This window comes from Argiope bruennichi, chromosome X2 (genome assembly GCF_947563725.1).
Source record: "Argiope bruennichi chromosome X2, qqArgBrue1.1, whole genome shotgun sequence".
NCBI lineage: Eukaryota > Metazoa > Arthropoda > Arachnida > Araneae > Araneidae > Argiope > Argiope bruennichi.
Genome location: NC_079163.1, coordinates 27,878,900 through 27,904,037, shown reverse-complemented (window position 1 = coordinate 27,904,037; position 25,138 = coordinate 27,878,900). Strand labels below are relative to the sequence as shown.

The 25,138-nt window shown below is 28.4% G+C and overlaps 1 protein-coding gene across 3 annotated transcripts in view; it reads left to right on the top strand.

Annotated features, from left to right (window-relative positions):
- Positions 1–25,138, top strand: part of LOC129960433 (DNA damage-regulated autophagy modulator protein 1-like) — a 64,966-nt gene that overhangs the window by 16,804 nt on the left and 23,024 nt on the right. The window contains exon 1 of one of the 3 annotated variants that reach the window (XM_056073859.1): positions 8,836–8,953. The exons of 1 other annotated variant lie outside the window; for it this stretch is intronic. In XM_056073859.1, coding sequence (XP_055929834.1) covers positions 8,932–8,953 — 22 coding nt within the window. In that variant the 5' untranslated portion in view covers positions 8,836–8,931. Of the gene's footprint in view, positions 1–8,835; positions 8,954–20,535; positions 20,669–25,138 lie in introns of those variants that run through there. One more of the 3 variants, XM_056073860.1, reaches the window with a different exon arrangement.

Sequence of the window (25,138 nt, the reverse complement as noted above, 5' to 3'; positions counted from 1 at the left end):
AATAATTTGGAAACTTTCTACTGCTTTTGCCTGATTTTTAAAATCTTGCTAACAAAAATTAGTTGAATTATTCGTTAGAGAAATCCATGGTTTATTGGTAGACGCAAAGTCTCGCATATAATACGATATAACTAGATTCAAGACTGATTTTCTATATAATTTGAATGAAATCCTTTCCTCCAAAGTTACAAAACTCTTAAAAATTTCTCATAATAATTCTTAGATATTGCCACAAATGGACAAAACTCAGGTAATGTGCAGATTTTGAGTCACTTGCTAATGAATTATGTCGAACAGTTAAAGTGCGAAAGATTGTTTCATTTCGCACAATCCCTAGTTAATCTGCATTTTATGAGGCACCTGCTAAAAGAAAATCTTTGCTTGAACAACAACAATGTTTTTACATGCCTAAAATGATATTGAAACAAACTCAGTAATATTATATAATAAACATGGTATGGACTTTATAGTAATTCACTTTTTCTTACATTTTTTTATTGCTATAGTTTGCATAAAGAGAGAAACAATTTTCATAAAGTGTATTTTAAGTTTTGATCATTTTGTTCTTTTCTTGTATTCTTTATCTTGATTATCTCCTGGCGTGGATATTGGTCTGAAAATTTTACCCTTTCATAACAGCCAGGGAACTCACTGTTTCAGAAAACAGCTTTTAGATGACCTTTACACAGCTTGCGACCATTTCTTTATTCTGTTGCTTTGGAAACATCGCGAACTTATATATAATATTTTTTTAAAGGAGAGTAATTAAGGGCTTTGAAAGAAATCTGCTTTTCATCCCTGAAAAAGTAAAAGTTGTTTAATGGCTGGTTTCAGTACAAGGACAAGTCTTACTCAGCCCGAGGGGAAACGCTTTGAGAAACGGCATCTCTTCTAACTTGTTGACACGGTTTTTCCTTTGTATTTTTGGTTATTTAAGTTTTTTTTTTTTTTTATAAGTTGATTTCAGAAATTTTATATATGTACAGATTAGAAAGTTTTGTGGAAAGCTTTTTAAATTTTTCGTTAGTATGGTTTCAAATGATATTTATTAATGCAAAATCGATATCTGCCATTTGAAAGCGAAATTTGTAGGAATGCATGAATAAAACATAATGGAAAATCATTGGAAAATTTATATTGAAATAAAATGAATTTGAACTCCAGCTGAATGGCGAAACACACACACACACACACACACACACACACACACACACACACACACACACACACACACACACACACACACACACACACACACACACACACACACACACACACACACACACACACACACACACACACACAAAATTACTAAACAATTATAAGTATATAATGACAGTATAAAATTTATTTCAACAACTAAGAAATAAATGGTTTTTTTCAAATCTGTATCCATTCCAATTTGATATGAATAAAACATAATGGAAAATCATTGCAAAATTTATATTGAAATAAAATATATTTGAACTCCAGCTAAAGGGTGAAACAAACACACACACAAAATTACTAAACAATTATAAGAATATAATGACAGTATAAAATTTATTTCAACAACTGATAAATAATTTTTTTTTTCAAATCAGTATTCATTCCATGTTGATATGAATAAAACATAATAGACAAACATTGGAAAATTTATATTGAAATAAAATGACTTTGAACTCCAGCTGAATGGTGAAACACACACACACACACTCTTAAAATGTGACAGTACACATTTTACTGTAATAACTGGAAAATAATAATTTGTGTTGGAAATGTGTTTTCATTCCAAGTAGGATATGAATATAATATAATCTACACAGAGAGAAAACTTTAAATTGCAATGAAATATATCTGAACTTTAGTTGAAATAAAAACTTAATAAGACAGGGAAACAAATATTTAATGAAAGAAAAGATTCATTGAGCATGTGTGATTTAAAATTCATGTAAAGTATTTCAAGTTTGTGGTTTCAAGAAACATGTAAAAAGGAGAATCCAGCTTAAGTTTCAGGATGAATGCCATGAAGACAAATATAATATTCAGGGAAATCATTTCTGATGTCTGGCAGGCCCATAAATTTTACCAATACATACGCCCTTTATTAAAAAGAGAAGAAATGCTTATAGAAATCAGCAATACAAAATTAAAAAGAAAAAAGACAACTCATTAGAAAAATTCCCCCCCTCCCTACTAAAAAAAATGATACTCTTCTTGCTTTAAACAAACTGAAGTAATAATCACTTGGAAATATTTTCTTCCATATTCTCAAAATTACTAAACAGCTATAAAAATATAATGACAGTATAAAATATATTTCAATAACTGATATACAAGAATTTTTGTTTCAAATCTGTATTCATTCCAAATTGATATGTATAAAACATAATGGTTAATCATTGGAAAATTTATATTGAAATGAAATAAATTTGAAATCCAGCTGAATGGTGAAACACACACACACACATACACACACACTTACACATACAAAATTACTAAACAATTATAAGTATATAATGACAGTATAAAATTTATTGTAACAATTGATAAATAAAAATTTTTGTTTCAAATATATATTCATGCCAAGTTGATATGAATAAAGCATAATGGACAATCATTGAAAAATCTATATTGAAATGAAATAAATTTGGACACCAGCTGAAGGGTGAAACACACACACACACACAATTGGACACCAAATAAACAGTGAATGAAAGATGCTGCATGGAAAATGAATTTAAAATTCAAGTGAAGTGTTTGATCTCTGTGGTATGAAATAAAATATTTAAAAAATATCAAGCTTACTTTTGAGTATCAATGTCAAGCAGCTCAATGGTGAAACACACACACACACACACACACACACACACACACACACACACACACACACACACACACACACACACACACACACACACACACACACACACACACACACACACACACAATTACTAAACAATTATAAGAATATAATGACAGTATAAAATTTACTTCAACAACTGATGAATAAAAATTTTTGTTTCAAATCTGTATTCATTCCAAGTTCATATAAATAAATTATAATGGACAATCATTGGAAAATTTATATTCAAATGAAATAAATTTGAACTCCAGCTGAATGGTGAAACACACACACACACTCATACACACATACAGAGACATACACACACACAAACACACACTCACACACACACACAAACATACATAATTACTAAGCAATTATAATAATATAATGACAGCATAAAATTTATTTCAACAACTGATAAATAAATTGTTTTTTTTCAAATCTGTATTTATTCCAATTCGATATGAATAAAACATAATGGAAAATCATTGGAAAATTTATATTGAAATAAAATATATTTGAACTCCAGCTGAAAGGTGAAACACACACACACACACACACACACACACACACACACACACACACACACACACACACACACACACACACACACACACACACACACACACACACACGCACACACACAGACAGACACAGCAGACACAGACACACACTAACATACACACACACACACATACAAAATTACTAAACAATTATAAGTATATAATGACAATATAAAATCTATTTCAACAATTGATAAATAAACATTTTTGTTTCAAATCTGTATTCATGCCAAGTTGATATGAATAAAACATAATGGAAAATCATTGGAAAATTTATATAGAAATAAAATAAATTTGAACTTCAACTGAATGGTGAAACACACACACACACACACACACACACACACACACACACACACACACACACACACACACACACACACACACACACACACACACACACACACACATACAAATACACACACACACACATACAAAATTACTAAGCAATTATAAGAATATAATATGAGTATAAAATTTATTTCAACAACTGATAAATATATTGTTTTTTTTTTCAAATCTGTATTTATTCCAATTCGATATGAATAAAACATAATGGAAAATCATTGGAAAATTTATATTGAAATAAAATAAATTTGAACTAAAGCTAAATGCTGAAACACACACACACACACACAAACATACAAAATTACTAAGCAATTATAAGAATATAATGACGGTATAAAATTTGTTACTTATAAATGGATTTCACTTTTTGCAAATTTCAAAAAAACAAAAACATATTTAATTCTTTCAGCGTCATATTTGTATACTGAAAAATCATTTTAAAAAGGAACAGTTGGCTATTAAATATTTTTCCCAGTTTTAAAGTATCTGTAGATTTTTTAAAAAATTAATGGAATAAAACCAATTTTCACATACAGACTGTGAAGGATATGGAGAGATAAATTTCATAAAAAATTTAGTGACAGCTGAGATTTTGGCGCATTCTGGTCGCATGTGTCGATAATTATAATGAATGCATGAAAAATGGATTATGCAAGTTACACTGATGCCCCAATAATAAAAATGTACCCCAATAATGTACAATAAAAATACACCCAAATAAAATGCACAATAAAATTGTACCACCAAAATGAATTTTGTATTGCATGCAACTTGCAAAAAATAGTCTTTTATTAATCATCATTAGAGTCCCAGGCATACGTACAATATTTTAAGTGTGTTATCCTTCCCTGAGTACAAAATAGTGCAATGGCGTTTTTTGGGATATTTGTTTTTACTTACTTATTTTATTTCTATTTGTTTTTTGCTGAATTTATCTCCCCATGCCTTCTATAGTTTGCATAGGGGATTTGGATCCATTCCGCTCATTGGTTTTAATTGCAGATATCTCCGAACAGAAAAAAATATTTTATGTTCCATCCTTTACCTATCACAAGCAGAGTGGTCGGTAAAGTCCTATTAAACTCTTTAAATTGCAAACGGCGTCTCGTATAGCCAAGGAAGTAACATCTACCTATAGTAAAGTGACCTATAGTGACCTACAGTACCTACCTATAGTATAGTTATGGAGACAGATTACAGCGACCCTAGCGATGAAATAAGGAAATTACAAAAAGTAACTAAAAAAAACGAGATTGCCCAAAAAATCTATTAAAAAATAGTGTGCTATACCGTAATAAAAACATAGAAAAAAGTTTCATCCAGTTACCTGTAAAATTGATGGAGATGAGATATTTGAGATTAAAATTATGAAATTTCCATGGCTTGAAATAGGATTCATCCTGAATCTGAAATTAATGTTTTGCTCCCCTTTGAAAATAAGGCTAGAGACAATTTAATGCATTAGCTGTTTTAAATGCGTGGTCCTATACAAACGAAATCTGTACTAATATTTTTAATATTAATTTTATACTGCTTTGAGCTCCATTACTTGATTATATGCAATACAAATACCATAACTGATTGTAGTCTAGCATAGTTTCCTGTAGACAACGGTTTTCACTAATAAAGTAGCGATGTAACGTTGGAGTCAATGTTAGTTGCCAACTGTTTTGCTTCTTACACAATCATTATTGCTATCCCAATAATATTGCAAACAATGATGGCATTCCTTCTATCCATCAGAGTTAGCTGTGTGATTTTAGTCTAATAGTAAAAAGCAATGTGGTATTTCAATGCAAAATGTTAGGATTATTTTTGTTATTATTTATACCTTAATGGTTATCCAGTATTCAATATATGATTATCTTCATCATGTGATACCACTTTCATTACCATCTTAGCAACTGCAACTAAAAAAAATGTGACTAACAGAAAGTAAGTTCACCTATTAGTAAAGGACACTACCAATTTAAAATATTGAAAAGAAAACTATACTTGCGTGCATTTGATGACTAGGCAGTAATTAATTTATCAATTAATGAAAAACGCTAAATACAAGGAAAAACGAAAATGTATTAATTTATAAAGTTGCGTTTATTGAGCTGGCAAGAGTTGAAACCATACAAATCTAACTTTAATCTGGATTCTGACCTCGAGAGTCGTTGATACGTATTAAAAGGGATTACTAGAAGGCAGACAGTTTCCCCTTTAGCAATGTGAACAAGATCACATTGGAACGTTATAGAAAAAGGCTTTCATTCTAAATTTTCCAGTAGCTTCAAAATTTTACTTTTTTAGTCAAAATGCTGCATTTGATTCGAGTGTCAATAAACACATAATAATGGAATTTTCTAAAGCGGTATTTTCGAGTGTTTGTTCTGGATCAACTATTTTATATTGAAAGGAACTGAAGGAATGGAATTTGTTATGCCATTGCTGCTTAATTTTAGTGGGACGTTGGACTGAATATAAATATTGCAAAAGTCTCTGTGGACTTGTTAACGACTAGTTTTAGAGGGTGCGAGACCTCTTAGGGACTGGCTTCGAAGTTCTGAACCGTGGTCAGTCTTGAATCATGTCTCATACCAAAAACTTCATCAGTACATTATCTTGAGGACGCTTAACCACTTCAAAGGATTTAAAGCAGAACAGACCCGCTTATAGGTAGATTTCTATTAAATGTCGTTATTGAATTTCCGATTCTTCGATCTCGATTTCGAAATTAAGTTACCAGATTATTACTTTTGTTTCATAGTCCACAAGTTTTTGTGAGCATTGGGTTGATTCAATGATAGAGGGAATCACAATTTTATATCTCTATTAGACTATGAAACAGCATGCAAACAGGACTGATGAACATCGATTACATTGGTTCGGTGGTAAAATATCTCCTCGTGATCAGCCATCCATGGTATTAATTCGACGGTCTGTGAAGTTCTGACTGATTAATAAGATTGTCATACGTTTAATCTGTGACTGATCAAGCGTTTTTTTTTTTTTTTTTTTTTTTTTTTTTTTATGTCACGGAATCTTGGAGAGGGTTTGCTGCCTCAGACGTCGTTATTCTTTCTCATCATTCCATCAACAACAATAAAATAGGAAGGTTATATTAACGTTAAGCAAATATTGTATTAAGCAGCAGCAACCATATTTTCACACAGACCGCCATAAAAGTTCATTATCAATAATCTTTTTTTAAAAACAGCCAATCACCCCGTTACCACAGAACTAAGCCGTATAAATAGGGATTATTGTGACTGCCAATGGTCTTTCAGTAAATGTCTCTCAAAATGTCGAGAACGATCTCCAATAGCATAGTGTATACTAATTAACTTCATCATTAAACTGACGAACCATAAATTAAAATACACAAATAAATTAAATACACACATAAATTAAAATACACAAGCATTAAAAGGTTTGACAACGACAACTAATTCAACAGTAATGATATTAACTTATAAACTATTTTTGGTTTATTTTATTAAACAACTTTGTTTTTAAATATTTGCTTCATTTTAAAATGGCTGTCAGTTCAATATTATTTACATTGATTCTTTTTTTATTCAATCAGTTTCACTATTTTTAAGAAAACTAAATAATATTAATTTTCATATTAATTGCATTATTTGATTCCTGTCTTATTTATTGAATCAATGCAATCTATATACTTTATTAATGAAATTTCTGATAAATTAAAAAAAGTACTATCTTTAAATGAATAAAATAATCTCTTTAAGCCAACAATTCTCAACTTTTTTTTTTTGTCGCGGCACACTTTTAACGATTTCGTGGCTCACAAAGAAATATATAAGTTTAAAAGTTGTTTACTTACCTATAATAAATACACTGTGTAAAATAGTTTATGATAATAATTTTGAATGTAAAATAAAATAATATAATATGTACTTCAAAAACTACAGTACGTTTATTAAGGGATTAATTACAACATGCAGTGTACTTTTCTTTAATTTAAACAAACTTTACTCGCAATAAAAAAAAACACTATAATTTTTACTATATACATTTCTAAAATTTGGCGACACAGTAGTTAAGAATCACTGCTGTAAGTTCTGTAATTAAATAATTTTAGCAAATAAAAAATCATTTTTGTTTTCGCTGGATTTTCAATAACATATGTTTGATCCGTTGAATAATAGCGGGTGACTTCCAACAAAAACGTTTGCTTCCATTTTTTTTAACCACTCACCAGCATGTACGGAGTATATTTTCATCTTTCTCTGAGTTCAGTTAAAAATTTAATTCGAAGGCGTAGCAGAGCGTTACTTCTAAAAAAAAAACACCATTGATTATTAAGGCTGAAAGGTTGTTAATTTTTTTTTTATTATTAGCAGATAATTTCAAAGAGTTCCTTGGTCTGCATAAAATAGCCATCACTCGGCCAAGCAAAATCCCACCCTAAGCAGGCTCATCCTATTTTCTAGATAAGCCTTATTAATCAGGTTTCACTCATAGAAAAAGCGAGAACCTGCTTACTGTTTCCAACAATTCCTCATCTACACTACGGTCGTATCTTTTGGGGGAGACTTATACAATAATCAATTCTCCAGGGAAGAAGCACTTTGCGCTCGAAGATTAGAAGTTGCCGTAAAAAAGAGCAAGCTCCTGGCTTTTATTATTTTTACAACTTAGCTTTTTTAAAATAAATTTAGCATCGCATATTTTTTATAGAAAAAAACATCAGTGTCTATATTATAAATAAATTTTAATGATAAAAATAAAATTTTATATTATCTCGGTATCGTATATGCTTGTACTAATCTCAAATACCCATTTTTAAATCTACGACGAATCGTCGCATTATTAAAATCAATTTTCTCAATGAAATTATTATTCGGATAAATATAAAGTATTATGCCAGTGATACGGCCAACTATTTCGAATATGAAACTCGTTTGATATATAATTTGTTTGAAACAATATGAAGAAGATCCAGCAACTTTCGGTAAATTATGCTAAATGCAATAATTTTATTCTGTAATTTTACGGTCTATGGTCACAATGTTCGCACGTTGCTACAAGTTGGGGGGGGGAGAATTTCCTCTCACTTCTTCTTTCTCCTAAGGTCAAGGGAGAAGAACTAGTTTCTGATTACCTTCGTATCGAAGGAGAATTACTTGACCATTTTCTCCTGCCTCAGTCTACGTCTATGAATTACACAGACTGTTGGAGATGAAAGCTGGGGATTCTCAGGGTAAGTTAACTGGTTGTGTCATCTTTTTGTTGTAAAAAGTTTGTGCCATGTGCATCTGTTTCTGCATCTGAATTCTTAAGTGTTTGGAAATATAATACTTGCTTGAAGAGGGAAAAATAATGCGTATTGTCTCGCTATAACACTATACAATTTCCTATTTTTAGACTGTGAATAAGACTATTTAACAAAGAATGTTTTCTTTCATAAATAACTAATTTCGAAATTTTTAGGCGATGAAAATTTTTTTTTGTTTTCTCTTGATAAAGAATGTTTTCTTCATAATTGTTCTAGGCATTATATTACAATTTCATGGAAGGCTTTTTAAACAAACATTTAAATATATATCGTTTAACAAGAACAGTTCCCCCCCCCCAAAAAAAAAAGTCCGTGAGGTAATAAACTACAGTAAAATATTTTTTATACGAAATATTAAATTCATATCAGCTAGCATGGTCATAAATATTTGAAGTAGCATAGTGCGATTTATTATTTTTAAGTAGTGAATCAAATTTGCATTACTTTATAAAGAAAGATTTACTTTAAATGTATGAGGGGAATGAAACCGCAATGCCGAAATGAGGCAGTGAATTAAATTTGCATCACTTTATTAAGAAAGATTTACTTTAAATGTATGTGGGAAATGAAACCTCAATATCGCAATTTTTAAACAGTGAATTCAGATTTATATATCTTAATAAAGAATATTTTTTAAAAGAATTTAGGGCAGCAGTTTTTTTTAAAGAATTTTGGCTTCAATATCAATTAGGCAACATACCAAGATTTAACATTTTTGTGCCATCGAATCCAATCTTGACAAATATTCAGCACATTTTAAACATATGTTAGAAAGTAAAAACTAAAAAAGTAAGTAAAGGTTTTTAGGATCTGGTATATTCACTGTATCGCTTTCCATATTCTTCGAAATGATTCATTTTATAACAAAAAGTGTTACTTCTTACTTGAAATTTGTTATATCAAATGGTTTAGGATAATTAAACTTTCCAAATTTTTTTAATAAATTCACTAAATGTCTAAACTGTCCATGTAACACTAAGAAGTTAAGTAATGTAGTCAGTTAATGAGAACGAAAATTTTAGCTGATTAGGAAGAAATTGGATAGATTTTATGGTATTAACAAATTAAGAAATATTTTTAATAGTTCTTTTACAGCAAATTTGATTCCCTTTAGTAAATTTTCCACTTAGAAATTAGCTTCTGAAAAATGTCACCTATTCTCTTAAAATAAGGCTAATTTCTTTGTTTTTATTTTCTCGTATATGAAGTATACAAAGTATTGTAATCTTCAAAAAATTCGACCTCGAGATTCCGACGAATCTCTACATTTCAGATTTCCCTAAATCTCAAACATACATTTTTTGGAATTATATCTGTCTGTCTGTGAGCAATTAAAATTCAAAAACGCTTTGAGCTAAACGGAAGAAAGTTGGTAGATGTTCTTTGTACCCAATTTGTAAATTTCTATTGAATTTTGAATGAAATGCATTCAGAAGAAGTCTGTGCAGCTGTCTGTTCGAGTGCAAATGATTTCGATAACTACACAACATAGATAAATAAAATTTGGTACACAGATTTAGCATCTAAAATGTAGATTCTTACCAAATTTTGAGCCAAACTGTCAAAGGGTAGATCGTCTGTTGTTCCGTATTTTCTCATATATATATACGAAATAAATCACAAATACATTCATACATACATACATACATTCACAAATGCATGCATTTTGGTTTCAATCAGCCGGGAAAAATTATTTAAAATGCCTATTCGCACTAGAGTTTCAGTAAAAATACTAGATTCAAGCCAAAGTTCTATAGTTCGTAAATATCGTTCCCCAATGTCATGCAAGGAATTAACGATCTTCTGTAAGGTCCCCATTTTTTTTCGGTGGGTAGGAGATACGGCCTTTATTGAAGAGTAAGCAAGAAAGTTTTGGGGAGACCACTTCCCTTTGTTTTGATTGTTAAAGAATTAAAATTTTGAAGCCCTTAATATTTATTGCGAAATCATTGATACATAGGGGTAGAATTAGAAGAGGGATGGAAAAAACGGCATTCAAAAACCATAGAATTAGAAGATGGATGGAACAAACGGCATTCAAAAACCATAGAATTAGAAGATGGATGGAATAAACGGTATTCAAAAACCATAGAATTCGAAGATGGATGGAACAAACGGCATTCAAAAACCACCTACAAATTTAGAAGATAAATGCCATTGATGGGATATTTATTGGGAGCGAGTGGATAATAAGTCTATAATCTCCATAGGGGAATCTTCATTAAGTGCATTAGAATAAATTAAATTCCATAAATACCAAATTTAAAAAACTACGTAAGTCATTTCTACAAATCATACAATAACTTAATGTAATTTAATTAATGGTCTTCCTAATTGAATTGAATTTAATCAATTGATATTCTAGTAAGCACTAATCCCCCAGTCCTAATCAAAATTTATTTTAATTATTATTAAGATTTCAAATATTTCCCTACTGCTGAAACATAATTAGTTTTCTTATTATTTTCAAAAAAAAAAAAAAAAAAAAACTGTGCGAATTCTCAGATTAGTATTTTAATATTAAAAATTTAAAAGGAATATGCTTATCAAGTATTTTAGAATTCAAAATTATCATCAATTATTTTGTTTATTTAATCCCTTACCTGGTTTATTTTCTCCTCTATCTAATTAGATGAAATCGTTTGTTTTAGAAATCTTTTGTCATTTTGATTCAAATGAGTATCCATATAGAAAACTCGAGATATTTATCTATTCTATGTAATTTTTGTGTATCATTATAACATTTATGAATGGCTTAGCTCTTGTTTGTAAGTATAAAAATGAGATAAATCGAAGCAAACATGGGGTGCGGGAAAGCCGGTTAAGGGGTTAATTTGCAATTCACAATATGATTATCTCAATTGCGAGCATTGCAGACTTCAGATAGCCTTTTCCTCTAATTAATATTCTACATAACAAAATTATTTATTTCACGCTAAATAATTATTCATTTTCTGATAAAAGGAAAATAAATAAATGTTTTAAATTATATTTTCAATTTTCTTTAAGTTATGATTATTGTATTCCAAGAGGAAAAATTTAAGCGATTTTTGTAAACCTTTGTTATTAAGAAAAACGATTAATTAAAATTGTTATATTCTTACCGAAAAACGCATCGAGAATCGAATCGACGTAAATTTGCATTCTTATTAATTTCACAAAGATATTGCTAGAGATTTTGCTAAAGCTAATTTTAAACCATAATTTATTATTATTTTTTTTGAAGAAATGATTGGTTGCAATGACTTGATGACCAATTCTCGAGAGCTGAATCGAGTAGTTATGTGTTTCACTTTACATTACTTCTACACGCCACTCGTTTATGAACATAATTTAATGGCAGCAAGCAGCCATTAACTTTTTATATCCAAATGACACTTGAGAACATCGCTTATATCTTCTTAATTGGACTACTTATCCTGGTGGCTGTTTATTGCAGTTCTACAATAAACAGCAGATTGCAACTGTAGATAAATTTTGTTTAATTTTAATTGCTAATTAAATGTTATTTTTGGTATTTGAAAACATCTTTCTCGGCATTAGAATGCACCATAATTTGAGTATAGATGACAAAATTTACAAAGTTTTTTCCCTTAAAATCGAACTTTTCATATTCTGGAATATCGTTTTATTTTATGTTTAAAAAGTGGTAAAATGCCATATGCTAATGTCATAAAAAGTGGTGAAATCTCTCACGTTAGTGTTTCGTGGGTAAAAAAAAGGATTTGCCAGCTCAAGTGTCTTTTAATCGTGGTTTAAAATTTGTAGGTTCGTTCCAAAATAATCATCAATATCCCTCAATAGTCATTAAATAAATAAAAAATAATAATCATTTTAAGGTTTCGTTCACATTAATATAACTAAAACTATTGAGAAAACTAAGTTCCGCTTTCGAACCCTTGATCGACCGGCTTCAAATATCAAACTGATGCACATAATATAAGGAAAGGATATCTAACTTCAGAGTAACGTGGAAGCATAGAGAGCGGAATCTCTACGGTGTTGTCCTCATTTATCATGGTTCAAAAGTAGAGGTCTATCTTCAGCAAACTTCGTGAAGGTTTCAATCTAGACGCTAATCTAAAAATAAAACTAATAAAAATTCTTAATAGCATAAAATAAAACTCAGTTACTTCCTCCAAACTGAGCACTCATAATTAGGATTTATAAGGAAATATTACAAAAAAAAAAAAAAAAAAAAAAAATGGAGACAATGCAGAAACCACGATAAAGATAGTTGGGCAATTACTTTTTTTTCTATAATGATGATGATGAGATTTTAGGTAATTTTGTTGTCAAAATTTCGTATTTTTTAAGTATCAGAATTGCTTGTTCTACTGAAAATAACAAAAATGATTAAATATATTTGTCAGGTGCTTTATCAATGATCATCTTGCGTACAAGAATTTAAATAAACAGGAAATTTGCAGTATATATAGAAATATTTGTATCTGCTCTTTTTCTATGGTTGCGGTAAATCACTGCAATGGTTCAGCTACAATTGCTATAACTTGCTTAATTTGATCAAAGGTATCCTATATCCATCAATGTAAGTCATTGATATGCAAGATGAATTCGAGATTTAAAATTATCTAAAATATTCAGAATTAAATGAAATTACAAAATAAGTCGAAAATATTTTAACAGTACGGATAGGGCTGTTATCTTTTTTGTGATGAAATTCTAGTTGATTGTTTGGTTTTTGTTTGTAAAATAGAAAATAAAATATTTTTGAATAATTTATATGAGGTGCAAATAAAATTTATCTTAATAATATACATGCGCAGTCCAGGGAAAAATAAAAGAAAAATGATTTCTAAACTCATTTTATATATTTGTACCCTCTTCTTTGATAATAAATATTTTGAGGTTATTATAATGACTTTCTTGATTTTTAACATGGGAATTTGTTCCATTTCTATTCAATGTTTTGATGAAACATAGCACATAGTTAACATGACTCAGATGACTTAAATAAAACGCCATATAAAAATAAACAGAAAGCGATCTCAGTAAAACGACACGGCAGTTAAAAAAAGTCATCCCTGTTACATTATTTTCCAAAATAATGTTAGACATGATTAACGCAATTAAAGCTACTATCGACGATCCGTTAGAAATTTCGAGATTTTCTTTTCGTGAAAATAATTTTATTTGTTCGGTGCTACCTTTTACTATGAGACGATTTTTTTTTGTCACGCGAGTACAGTTTCAGGCATTTTATTGTTTATTGCTAGTCTTTGATGTTCATATTGTTGAAGGTTGGACGAGTTCACGGACTTTATGTAGCATTTCAAGGACTGTTGAAACTGCGACCCAATGCTACATTTTTATTTTATATGAAGAGCTCACTTTCGGCCACATAATTCTTATAAGTTTTCAATGGCTCTTTTAGGGCCATTTTAAATGTCAAAAAATGTTAAATCATGAATAGCACTTAATCACAACTTTGCGTAACATATTCATTCTCACATATGAATGAAAAATGATTCTGACACTTGAATAAGAAAATTCTGATTGGCATTCAGTTGGCATTTTTTTTATTTTTTTATTTTTTATTATGCATGGCTGAATACTGAAGCTCTAGATTTTGTTTCATGCTTATGAATAATATCATTCACGCAGCATTTTTTTTTATGTCAATACTCATTTATTAAGAAGTATTAACTGATTCGAAGCATAAGCAAAGAAAGTCTATAATTTAGCCTCACTAGGAATTTGTTGATGTTAATTCTATAAAATAGATTTGTATAATTTTGCAATTAATGTAGAACTGTTTTGTTTAGTTATATTATTATTTTTGTTTCTTCTGCCTCCCTTGATGGTTAAATTCATTTTATATATTTATTATTTATAATTTTATGTCTATAGATTCCACCTTTTCCTTTTATTAAATTTTGTCCCATTTAATTAATTTATTATTCGTTTTCTTTACGTGGCTTTATTTTTCCATTATAACATGTTTTTTGTAAAATAATGATTCCAAAGTTAAAATATCGGCCTTCAATTCTTGATGGAATTTCTTTTGTGTATACGTATGTGAGAGTGATTAATTTTATTTTCGCTCATTCTAATCCATCTCTTTAGGTAGTTTAATATTTTATATTATTCTTTAATTTTTTTTTAAATGAAAGGATTTAGTTGTACATAGTTTAAATTAATTGGTTTCTTCTGTAAATTTATTTGTAATACATTCTAAGTAACTAATGTTCAATTATAAATAAATATAAATTGTAATATTGCAGCCTAGATAAAAGACTCAGTTCAAATGACATTTTAATCACCAGTTAAAAATAGTTGCACATATCATTTAATATTTTCTGCACAATGTTTGAATATAAGTTATGAGATTACCTCTTTTTGTTTCCTGCAAGATCTACTACTGATTCCAAAATATAATTGGCGAGGCATATTTCAAATACATTACATATGAGAATAAATAAATTTCACCTTCGGATTCTTTAATCCGGTAGCTTCTTGTCTGAAGCTTTTAGCATTTCCAGCCATATTAGGAACCACAATTTAAAAAGAATTTTTGGTATTATCAGAAGTTGTTTTTATAAATCCTGTAGAAATACAATCTATAATATGTTCCCATAAGTAATCCGTTATCATTGTAAAAATACTTCGCGTCCCTGTACCATGTTCTGTACAATCAAAAAAATATCTTCGTTTCTTAGTGAACATTAATATAAGAAAATAAAATATAGAGATGAAGTATTAATTAATGAAAAGTAAAAGGAATTCTAATTAACTATATTTGTCCAAAATTTTTTAATAAATCATTTTAAATCAAAGAAGTTTCGTGAATGAATTCTGATATTAAAATTAACGAATTACCCCAAAGCAACCGCCATTAATTGTTTATCGACTCTAAAATATATTTAAGACAACCTCAATTTATTCGTTTACAATATTTTTAAATAAAAACCTTTTGATCATAGTCTTGTATCAATGATCAAGCTTGATCAAAAATCTTGTATCATAATACTGTAATTAGATTCATTTTCGCATCCTCTACTATTGTTCATATATAAGACACAGAATTGAGATGAAGAAATGCGACTAAATTTTTGCGCTGATTGAATTTCGAATTCGAAATTCTTGGAACGTCAATCCTAGATAACCTAAGGAGACAATCGATTTTTCTATGTTTAGAAAAATCGATTCTTGCGCATGTATTGCATTAGGGCTTTACTACGCAAGATGGAAGTGTCCTAAAGAGGACGGTGAAATCTGTTATGTCGCTTCCAATTTTCAGATTTTGAAATATTTATTAAATAAATTAATTGAGAAATTCATTTTCTCTTATTGCAAAGCATTGCATTTAATTCATGCTAATTCACTGTTTTCATTTCATTTTCTTTTTGAAAATCAGAAACTAGTATTTTATTTTTTGAAATTTATTTTCAAATTTTGATGTCGCACAACGCCATTTCTGATAGGATAGCTGTCGGCGGCCATCTCTGCTCGCCTCCCTTCCGCCCCCTCAAAAATGCGAAGGAAAATTTCTTCCTTTCCGTTCGCGCGATTTTCGAAGGAAAATATAAACCTATTTTTAATCATTGTAATTGATGAGTGGTATATTTAATATTAAATATTTTGATCTTGATGTTCTTGATAGTTTCTAATATTTTCTCTATTTTTCATAAATAAGTAAAACTAATTCTAATTTCAAAATATTTTTTTTTTCAAGAAAAAAGTCAAACCTCGGAATGCATTTAACTAAGCAGTTTTTAAAAGCCCCTTTTTATTTATATACTAAATGGCGGAATTTATTTTGAATTTTAATTGTTATCTAATTTTTAATTTGTGTATATATTATTTCTCAATCTCACTATCAGAAGAAGCCATGCAAATTGAAATATATTGATACAGAATGAAAATTTAATTAAATAATTTAATTAACAGATAAATTAATTCTGTAAATTTTAAATTAGGGGGTTGCTACTAATATAACAAAAGTGTTTAAAATTGCAATCCTCAAGCTTATCAGAAAATGAGAGTAAATTCAATTACGAAATTTCATATTTATGAATATGAAATAAATTTAGTTACCCGTTTAAAATTTAATACTCTCAAATAGGAATTGGAATAATTTAAATGTTTCCATTTGGGGATTGGAAAATTCCTTTAAAAATAAAATTTAATATCCACTTTTAAACACAGTTATTTATAATTGAAAGATAGCTTGATCTTTTTATATAGAAATCATAGTTCAGATGGTTACTTTACAGAAATTTTTAAAAATTGCCTTTTTTTTATATTTTATAGAGTGCATAACATAGAAATTCATGTGAAATTGTTATTCGGTACAAAATTTTAATTGTTATCTACTTTTTAATCTGGCAATCTATTATTTCTCAATCCCACTATCAGAAGGCGCCATGCAAAATGAAACAGATAAAACAGATTGATATAGAGTGAAAATTTAATTAAATAATTTAATTAACAGATAAATTAATTCTGCAAATTTTAAATTAGGGTAATGCCACTGAAATGACAAAAGTGTACAAAACTGCAATTTTAAAGCTTATCAGAAAGTGAAAGTAAATTTGATTGCGAAATTTCATCTTTATGAACATGAAATAAGTCAAGTTAGCCATTTACAGTTCAATACGCTCATATAGGAATTGGAATAATTTAAATGTTTCCATTTGGGGATTGGGAAATTCATTTAAAAATAAAACTTCATCTCCACTTGAAAACACATTTACTTATAACTGAAAGACAGTTTGATCTTTTTATATAGAAATCATAGTTCAGATATAAAATAGTTGCTTTACATACATTTTTAAAAAGTGCCTTTTTTATATTTTAAACAGTGAAAAGCATAGAAATTCATGTAAAATTGGGAAAATATCCAAAATTTCTTCAAATCTTGTTGGCAATTTTAAGAACATCAATTTTACTAATAATACGTAAGATATAATAATATAAATAAGAAATTCATTTTTTTTATAATTCATTAAGCTTCACCAATTATTTTACTAATAATACGTAAGATATAATAATATAAATAAGAAATTCATTTTTTTTATAATTCATTAAGCTTCACCAATTATTTTACTAATAATACGTAAGATATAATAATATAAATAAGAAATTCATTTTTTTTATAATTCATTAAGCTTCACCAATTATTTTACTAATAATACGTAAGATATAATAATATAAATAAGAAATTCATTTTTTTTATAATTCATTAAGCTTTACCAATTATTTTACTAATAATACGTAAGATATAATAATATAAATAAGAAATTCATTTTTTTTATAATTCATTAAGCTTCACCAATTATTTTACTAATAATACATAAGATATAATAATATAAATAAGAAATTCATTTTTTTTATAATTCATTAAGCTTCACCAATTATTTTACTAATAATACGTAAGATATAATAATATAAATAAGAAATTCATTTTTTATAATTCATTAAGCTTCACCAATTCTTATTTAGGAGAAAACATTTCTTCTATAATGAGCTTTCATTGAAACTGAAAAGTAAAGGAGAATCTGTTGCATTACAGGATGAGAAATCTCCTTCTGTTGTAGAAAAGGAAATCCATTGATTTTATTGAAAAATTGCTAATAAAAATTAAAATATTTTAATTTTTATTAGCAATCAAAAGAACTGATTACAGAGGTAAAGGATTAGCTATTTGGTACTACTGGAATGATAATTCTGTAATAACCGTTATATGATTATCAGTTTCGTTTCTTCAAATATAGTTATCGAAAAGAATGAATACTATTAGCACCTACCACCACAGCTTCAGGAAATGATAATAGAATTTAATAGCAAATGCACTCAATATAGTTATTATTGTCTGATGTTATTAGTCTTAACAACACACAGAATTGTAACCAACTCATTCTTTTGAAGTTTCTTTGAGAAATTATATTTGTCCTTTTACGAATTAAGCCAATATCTACTAATAATAAAGAAGACTGTGTGTGCGCTGGTGCCTTATAGGCCAGACCATTTGATCTAGAGCAGCCAAACTTGGCACATATATACTTTGAAGGGTAATAATGTTCACTTGGGACCGATTATTATTATTTTTTTTTTGAAATTTTATTTAAAATGTTAAGTGATTAAAAATTAAGCAACATCTGATGTATTTTCAGCATAATTTCTGTAAACATTACACCATAATAATTACTTTTGCATCTTTTTAAATTTTAGAAAAGGATAATAATTTTAACTATTCAATTTTTTTGTATAATTCTTTTTTCTATTTTTAATTAGTTTTTAAATATTTAAAGCATATTTTATAACACTGTATTTCATTGTTGAAGTGAAGTTCTAAACATTTTCTTTCTGGTTTTTTTTCCATTGTTGATGATTAAGATATGAAAATTCGGCTTGTTTTCCCATGTTCAATTGACTTCTAAATACGGAATTCTTTAATTTTTTAAAAAATTTCATTGTTTTCATAATTAAGATATATATAAAATCAGAAACAAGCAACGTTAAGGTATTTCTAGGATATGTCCTGTTTTAAACATTGCCTCTCTTTCTTGTGTAATAATTGGAAGTATAAAAATATTAACAGAAAATCAGAGAGTTAATAGCACAGAGTACAGAACGATGCAAGGCATTTGAAATAAAATGAGCTATTTTTCTATCAAAACTTGAAGTTCAAAAATATTTGTCGAGTAAATCATTAAGGCTAAGTTAGACAAAATATTTAATTGAAATTGTTAGCAACCAATTGGTCGCCCAAGGTAGCTAGTGAAGAAAAGATGTCAGTCATGATCGAAAGTTAACGGCAGAGTATTGCAAAAGAAAAAGAACCTAAAGTGACAATTCAAGATAGATGGTCACAATGTAGAGTAAAAAAGATTATTGCAAAGGAAAAAAAAATAGTTGTATTCTAATGAGTTTCCAGAGTACCATGGAATATAGTTACAAAAATACAACTTTCAGCATCTTTTGTGCAAATTTTTTTCATTAATTTAAATTAATAAATTCCAAATGAATTCATATCTGTGCTTAGTTTTTCATAAAAGTTTCATTACTTTGCTTACTGTTCTGTTTCATCGCAGCTATATTCAATTTTATGCTTAGCATAATAAAGACTCTCACAAATAGCAAATCAGTAGGGAATATCATAAAAACTGTGTATAAAAATTTTACTTCATATTTCAATAATTGATATTAAGCATTTAAAATAAGCATTAGAAGGTGAAATACCCTGAAAATTCAACCTGGGTCTGAATTTGGCCTGTAAAAGCTTATATAAAACAATTTAAAAATAGTTTCTTTCAAGCTTAAAGTTTCTGAAAGAACTTCGTATCTTTAATTTTAGCTTAAGGGCAAAACGCTTGCAGCGCCAGCATTTGTGGCGGTGAAAATTCTGGCCATGAATTTATTAAGAAATTATTTTGCAAAAAATTATTAAAATTAAAAGTGCCCAAAAATGTATCCTTTAGTGCATTTATTGGTAACAATTTGGATTACTTGAGTAGGAAAAATATGCGGAGATTAATCAAAATGATGCCAAATGGCGACGTCGAAAAGGGAAAGGAACCAGAACAAATCGGGTTATTCACTTTGCATCTGGTCTGCGAACCTGACTCTCGGCAACTTGGTGCACCTTTCTCCATTTCATGAACTCACTCAGCAATGGTAAGCATCGCTTAATAATGGAAATTTCTCCATTACTGCATTGCATTTTATTTAAAAACAGCACTTGCTTACATATTTTAAGAGTAAAAAAATATCTGTCTTGCATATTAATAGAGGTATGCAAGCAAATACGACCTTCAAAAATGAATCCATTAACATGTAATAGCAACATCATTTTCATGCGTAGCATGTTCTATTAATTACAAAGTTTCCGAAGTTAGTAAACGGGCAGCCTCCTTCTCAAGGACATAGAGTGGGGAATAATCGTTAGTACACAATTACTTCTGAGTGAAAAAATAAGAATTAAAATAATCCATATCAGCAGATTAAGTGATAGAATAAAAATTAGATTCAGGAATATGCAGATACAATGTAAATTTATAACGTAAAAATTTGGACTAAATCGCTATTTTTTTAAAAAAAATTTAATCTTTTATAGGTAAATATGATATTGGTAATAATCTATAACAGTTAAGTTATGATAGTTTTATACTTATTCTCAAAGTATGCCTTTTTGTTTATAACATGGAACCGAAATCTCTTTGCGTTTTGATAATTATGTAAAACTAATGACAAGCAATGTTTATTGAGAAACAAATTATTTCTATCAAAACTAAAATTATTTCTTAATGTTGTGTATGCTTTTATATCAGAAATATAAGAATTTTATAATCAGGCGATAAAACAATATCTGAGAGATTGGAAAAAAACTCGATCACTTTAAAAACTCACCGATCACTTTATACTTAAAATATATTTTCAGGTTATATTTTTGAAAAAGGATATCGGCGAAAACTTTTAGCTAATTTTTTTAACATATTCCCTATAGAACTATTTCGAGAATTTTTAAGTAAGAAAAAAGTGATCATTTCCTAGATAATTGATTTTTTTTTGTTTGTTTAGAAAAATTTTAGCTTTAAGGCATGAGAGCATTTTTAAGAGTTCTCATTAAGGCATCTTAATGAAGGGATATTTTAAACTTGTGTTCTCTGAAAAACTGATATTTAATTTTTAGTTAAAATTACTGACTACATGTCATTTGTGAGTTTTTGATCAAAACCGACAAAACTTGTTAAATAACGTTTTTCACAATCTAATTTCGAAAGCAAATTCCTTCATAATAATATTTTTAATAATAACCTTAAATTTGTATGCATGAGTTTCTAATCTATTTCTTGCTCATAATAATGCTATCATTCTATTTTAAAGTTGATCACATGACTTCTTAATCTTCAAAGTTTCACCATTTCAGAAGTTAATTTCTTATTTTAGTTCATGTTATTTGTGTATTTTTTAATCTCTCTTTCAGAAAAATATCAATAATCCATTGTAATTGCAGCAATTTTTTTCCTGTAACCTTTTTAAAAATAGTCAAGTTCAATCTCTACGCAAAGTAATATAAACTACAAAATTAATGCATAGTAATATAAAATTAATGAATAGACAGTTTGATTTTTTTCTGGAAAACAGTAAAATGCCTTTCTTTCTCTATCAAATGGCTTAGTCATACATTAAAATGTACCATGAAGCAGCTATTCTTTTAAGGCCAGATTAAGCCGTCTAGGGGCCGTTAAGCTATGTAAATCTTGGGGCGCCTTTTCTCCTTCAAACTTTCAAGATCACATTTTTTTAGCGATTTTAGTTTAATCTTTATGTAAGTAATTATGAGTTTGACAAACTGAATTACCAAAGCGTTTGGTTACAGATCACTTCCGAAAAAGTTGGTTTTGGTACATAGAATATAAAAAATACACAAGAGAAATTTAAAAGCAATTTTAAATGAAGTATTTTTAAAAAATGACAAAATCCTCTTATCTACAATCTGAACAATATTTAATAATCGAAACGGGCATCTTTTGTAATTATAAAGTACCACATTTTTTACAAATATAAAATGACATAACATGAATCTTGCAAACGGTAATAATAAGAAATATCGCTAAAATAATGTTTCCAAATTAATTTAAAAGTTCTTGATTTTAATTTGAATAGTTTCGATTGTATGACCTTTAAAATTAAATAAAATCACAAAATTAAATACTTTCAAAATACCACAAAAAACATCTCGAGAGTTTGGAGCCCACTAAAGTTGTGGGGCCCCTAGGCAATTACCTATTTTGTCTATTTAATAATTCAGCACTCTACTCATCCTATTTGTGCGTTACAGGAGAAGTTGGATTCTCGAACTTATGGAAATTAAAAGTCTCGATTTTTACTAAAGATGTGTCTTTTATGTGAAACTGAATGAGCTGAATTTATGAGTGGTAAAAGGCGCTAACTATAATGCAGAATAGAAATCTAAAGAGTGAGCAGCTGTCTAAGATGCCGCCGAGGAAACTAAATACTCGAAGTTACGGAAAGTCGCGAACTTTAGTCTCGATTTTTACTAAAAATGTTTCATATGAAAAAAAAAAAAAACCCACCTCAATTTCTGGGAGCTGAAAGGCCTCTATTATGATGTTGTATAGAAGTTTGGAGAGTGAGCTGCAGATTTGAACGATGACTTATCATTTGACTTTTGCTCGTATGCTCAACGTCTTCAAAGTCAGACGTTAATGTATAAAAACAAAGAAGCAGCTAATAGCTTTGCTTTTCAATGAATTTAATTTTTTGCGATGTTTATTATTTTAAGAAATTGAACTTTAAAAAATTATACTTATATTGAGAAATGATTCACGATTTTGAAAAGTTACCTCGATTTTCTCGAAGGGACCCAAGACGTTAGTTTACGTTGTGAATGCATTTCGATGTTACTCTTTTCAGCTTATAAACATATTATGCTATCAAAATATTATTACCTGTTCTTATTTGTTATGTTATCATATTATGAATTGAATACATAAATTAATTTTTAATTGATATAAATTATTTTTCGATTCAATAATGGAGCGAAAACCTATACTAAATAATAATGTGAAATGCTGAAACTGATTAAAAGCTTTCATTTAAAGTCAAGAAATAGATTAATTAAAATAATTTTTAAGACACATTTATTATTGTGCTAATCAGTTGGAACACTTTTAATTATTTTCTACTTTATAATCTTCAAAACAATTTTTAGAAAATTCAGCACCACGCGGTGGTACGGATATGGAATCAAAATTTAATTTAATAAAATATTTATTGATAATTAAGTTTTAAAAATATTAAAATAAGGTATTATCATTGAAAACTCACAAGTACACAAAATTTCAAAACTCTAACCTCTTTAGAATGAAAGAGAAAAAAATGTTTACAAATTCCATCTTTCGGAACACGAAACAAATCGACTCAAAGTGTTTAAAAACAAATTATTAGCATGGAATATAATAGGGATGAATTTTTCAATGAATATATCCCGTAATTTCTTTTAATGATTTTGTAATCTAATGCTCTTGAAATATCAACTGATATAATATACAAAGTAGACATAAAATAACTTTCCCTGTTTGGAAGCATCTGCATCGACAAATAATGAGCAGAATGAAGCCAATTTCAATATAAATGACGAAGGCAAGGGGAAAAGAATTCAGTAAGAAAAGAAAAAAAGAAAAAGAAAAAAAAAGAAGGAAAACAAGTCACATCCGAAAATATAATAATAAATCGCTAACAAGAGAAATTTCAGCAATGAAAACATTAAAATGAATCATTGCAATGAACGCACAGAAAGCGAATTATTCAAAATTTCTTTAATGATCGTGTGATGAATAATAAACATACAGAAAAAAATGACATGCAGTATGAAATTTCCAGAAAAGTTCCTTTTTTAATCAACTTTAAGAGAGCATTGCTGGTCTTACTTTTGTGTATAAGATATTGCATCGGCATTTTTTTTTTCTGATCTGATTTCTCTATGCATTCCAAAGTTTGTGTATAAAATTTTGTATCATTTTTTTACATTAATTTTACCTTAACTTTACATTAACTGCTACAGATGCTCCCAAGCTTATTTTATGGAAACTTTGCATGTTTTCCTTTATGACAGATCTAGATCCCTTGTATGCACATTTTATTCTATATATTGCCTTTTGCATCTTTTCAAAAAACATAGCTCTTCAATTTTTTTTTTCTGAATAAATGCAAAGTTGCGATTATTTAAAGAAATGTCTTTTCTTTTTTATCTTGTATTCTGTAGCTTTTATTGAACTTTCTAAAAATATAGGAAATCCTATGAAATGGAAATATTGAACCTGCCTTGCAGCGTCCGGAAAAAAAAAATAAAACTCGACGATTACAGTTTTTTTAAGAGCAAAGTTTTTAAACAATTGCACTATTGTGAAACTTTTAGCTTCTAATTATTCCCTTATACTTTGCCTTATTTAGACTCCACTGTTTTAAATCAGTCTTTTTAAGGAACAAAAATGAACCTATTTATGGATTCCAACACGTGTATAAGAAGGAAGTTCTAAAGATATATTCCCTGCAGGAAAACAATTTATTTTGCGCTGTTTTACTAATTCACTTAAAAAAGGAGGAAGTCTTAAAGCTATT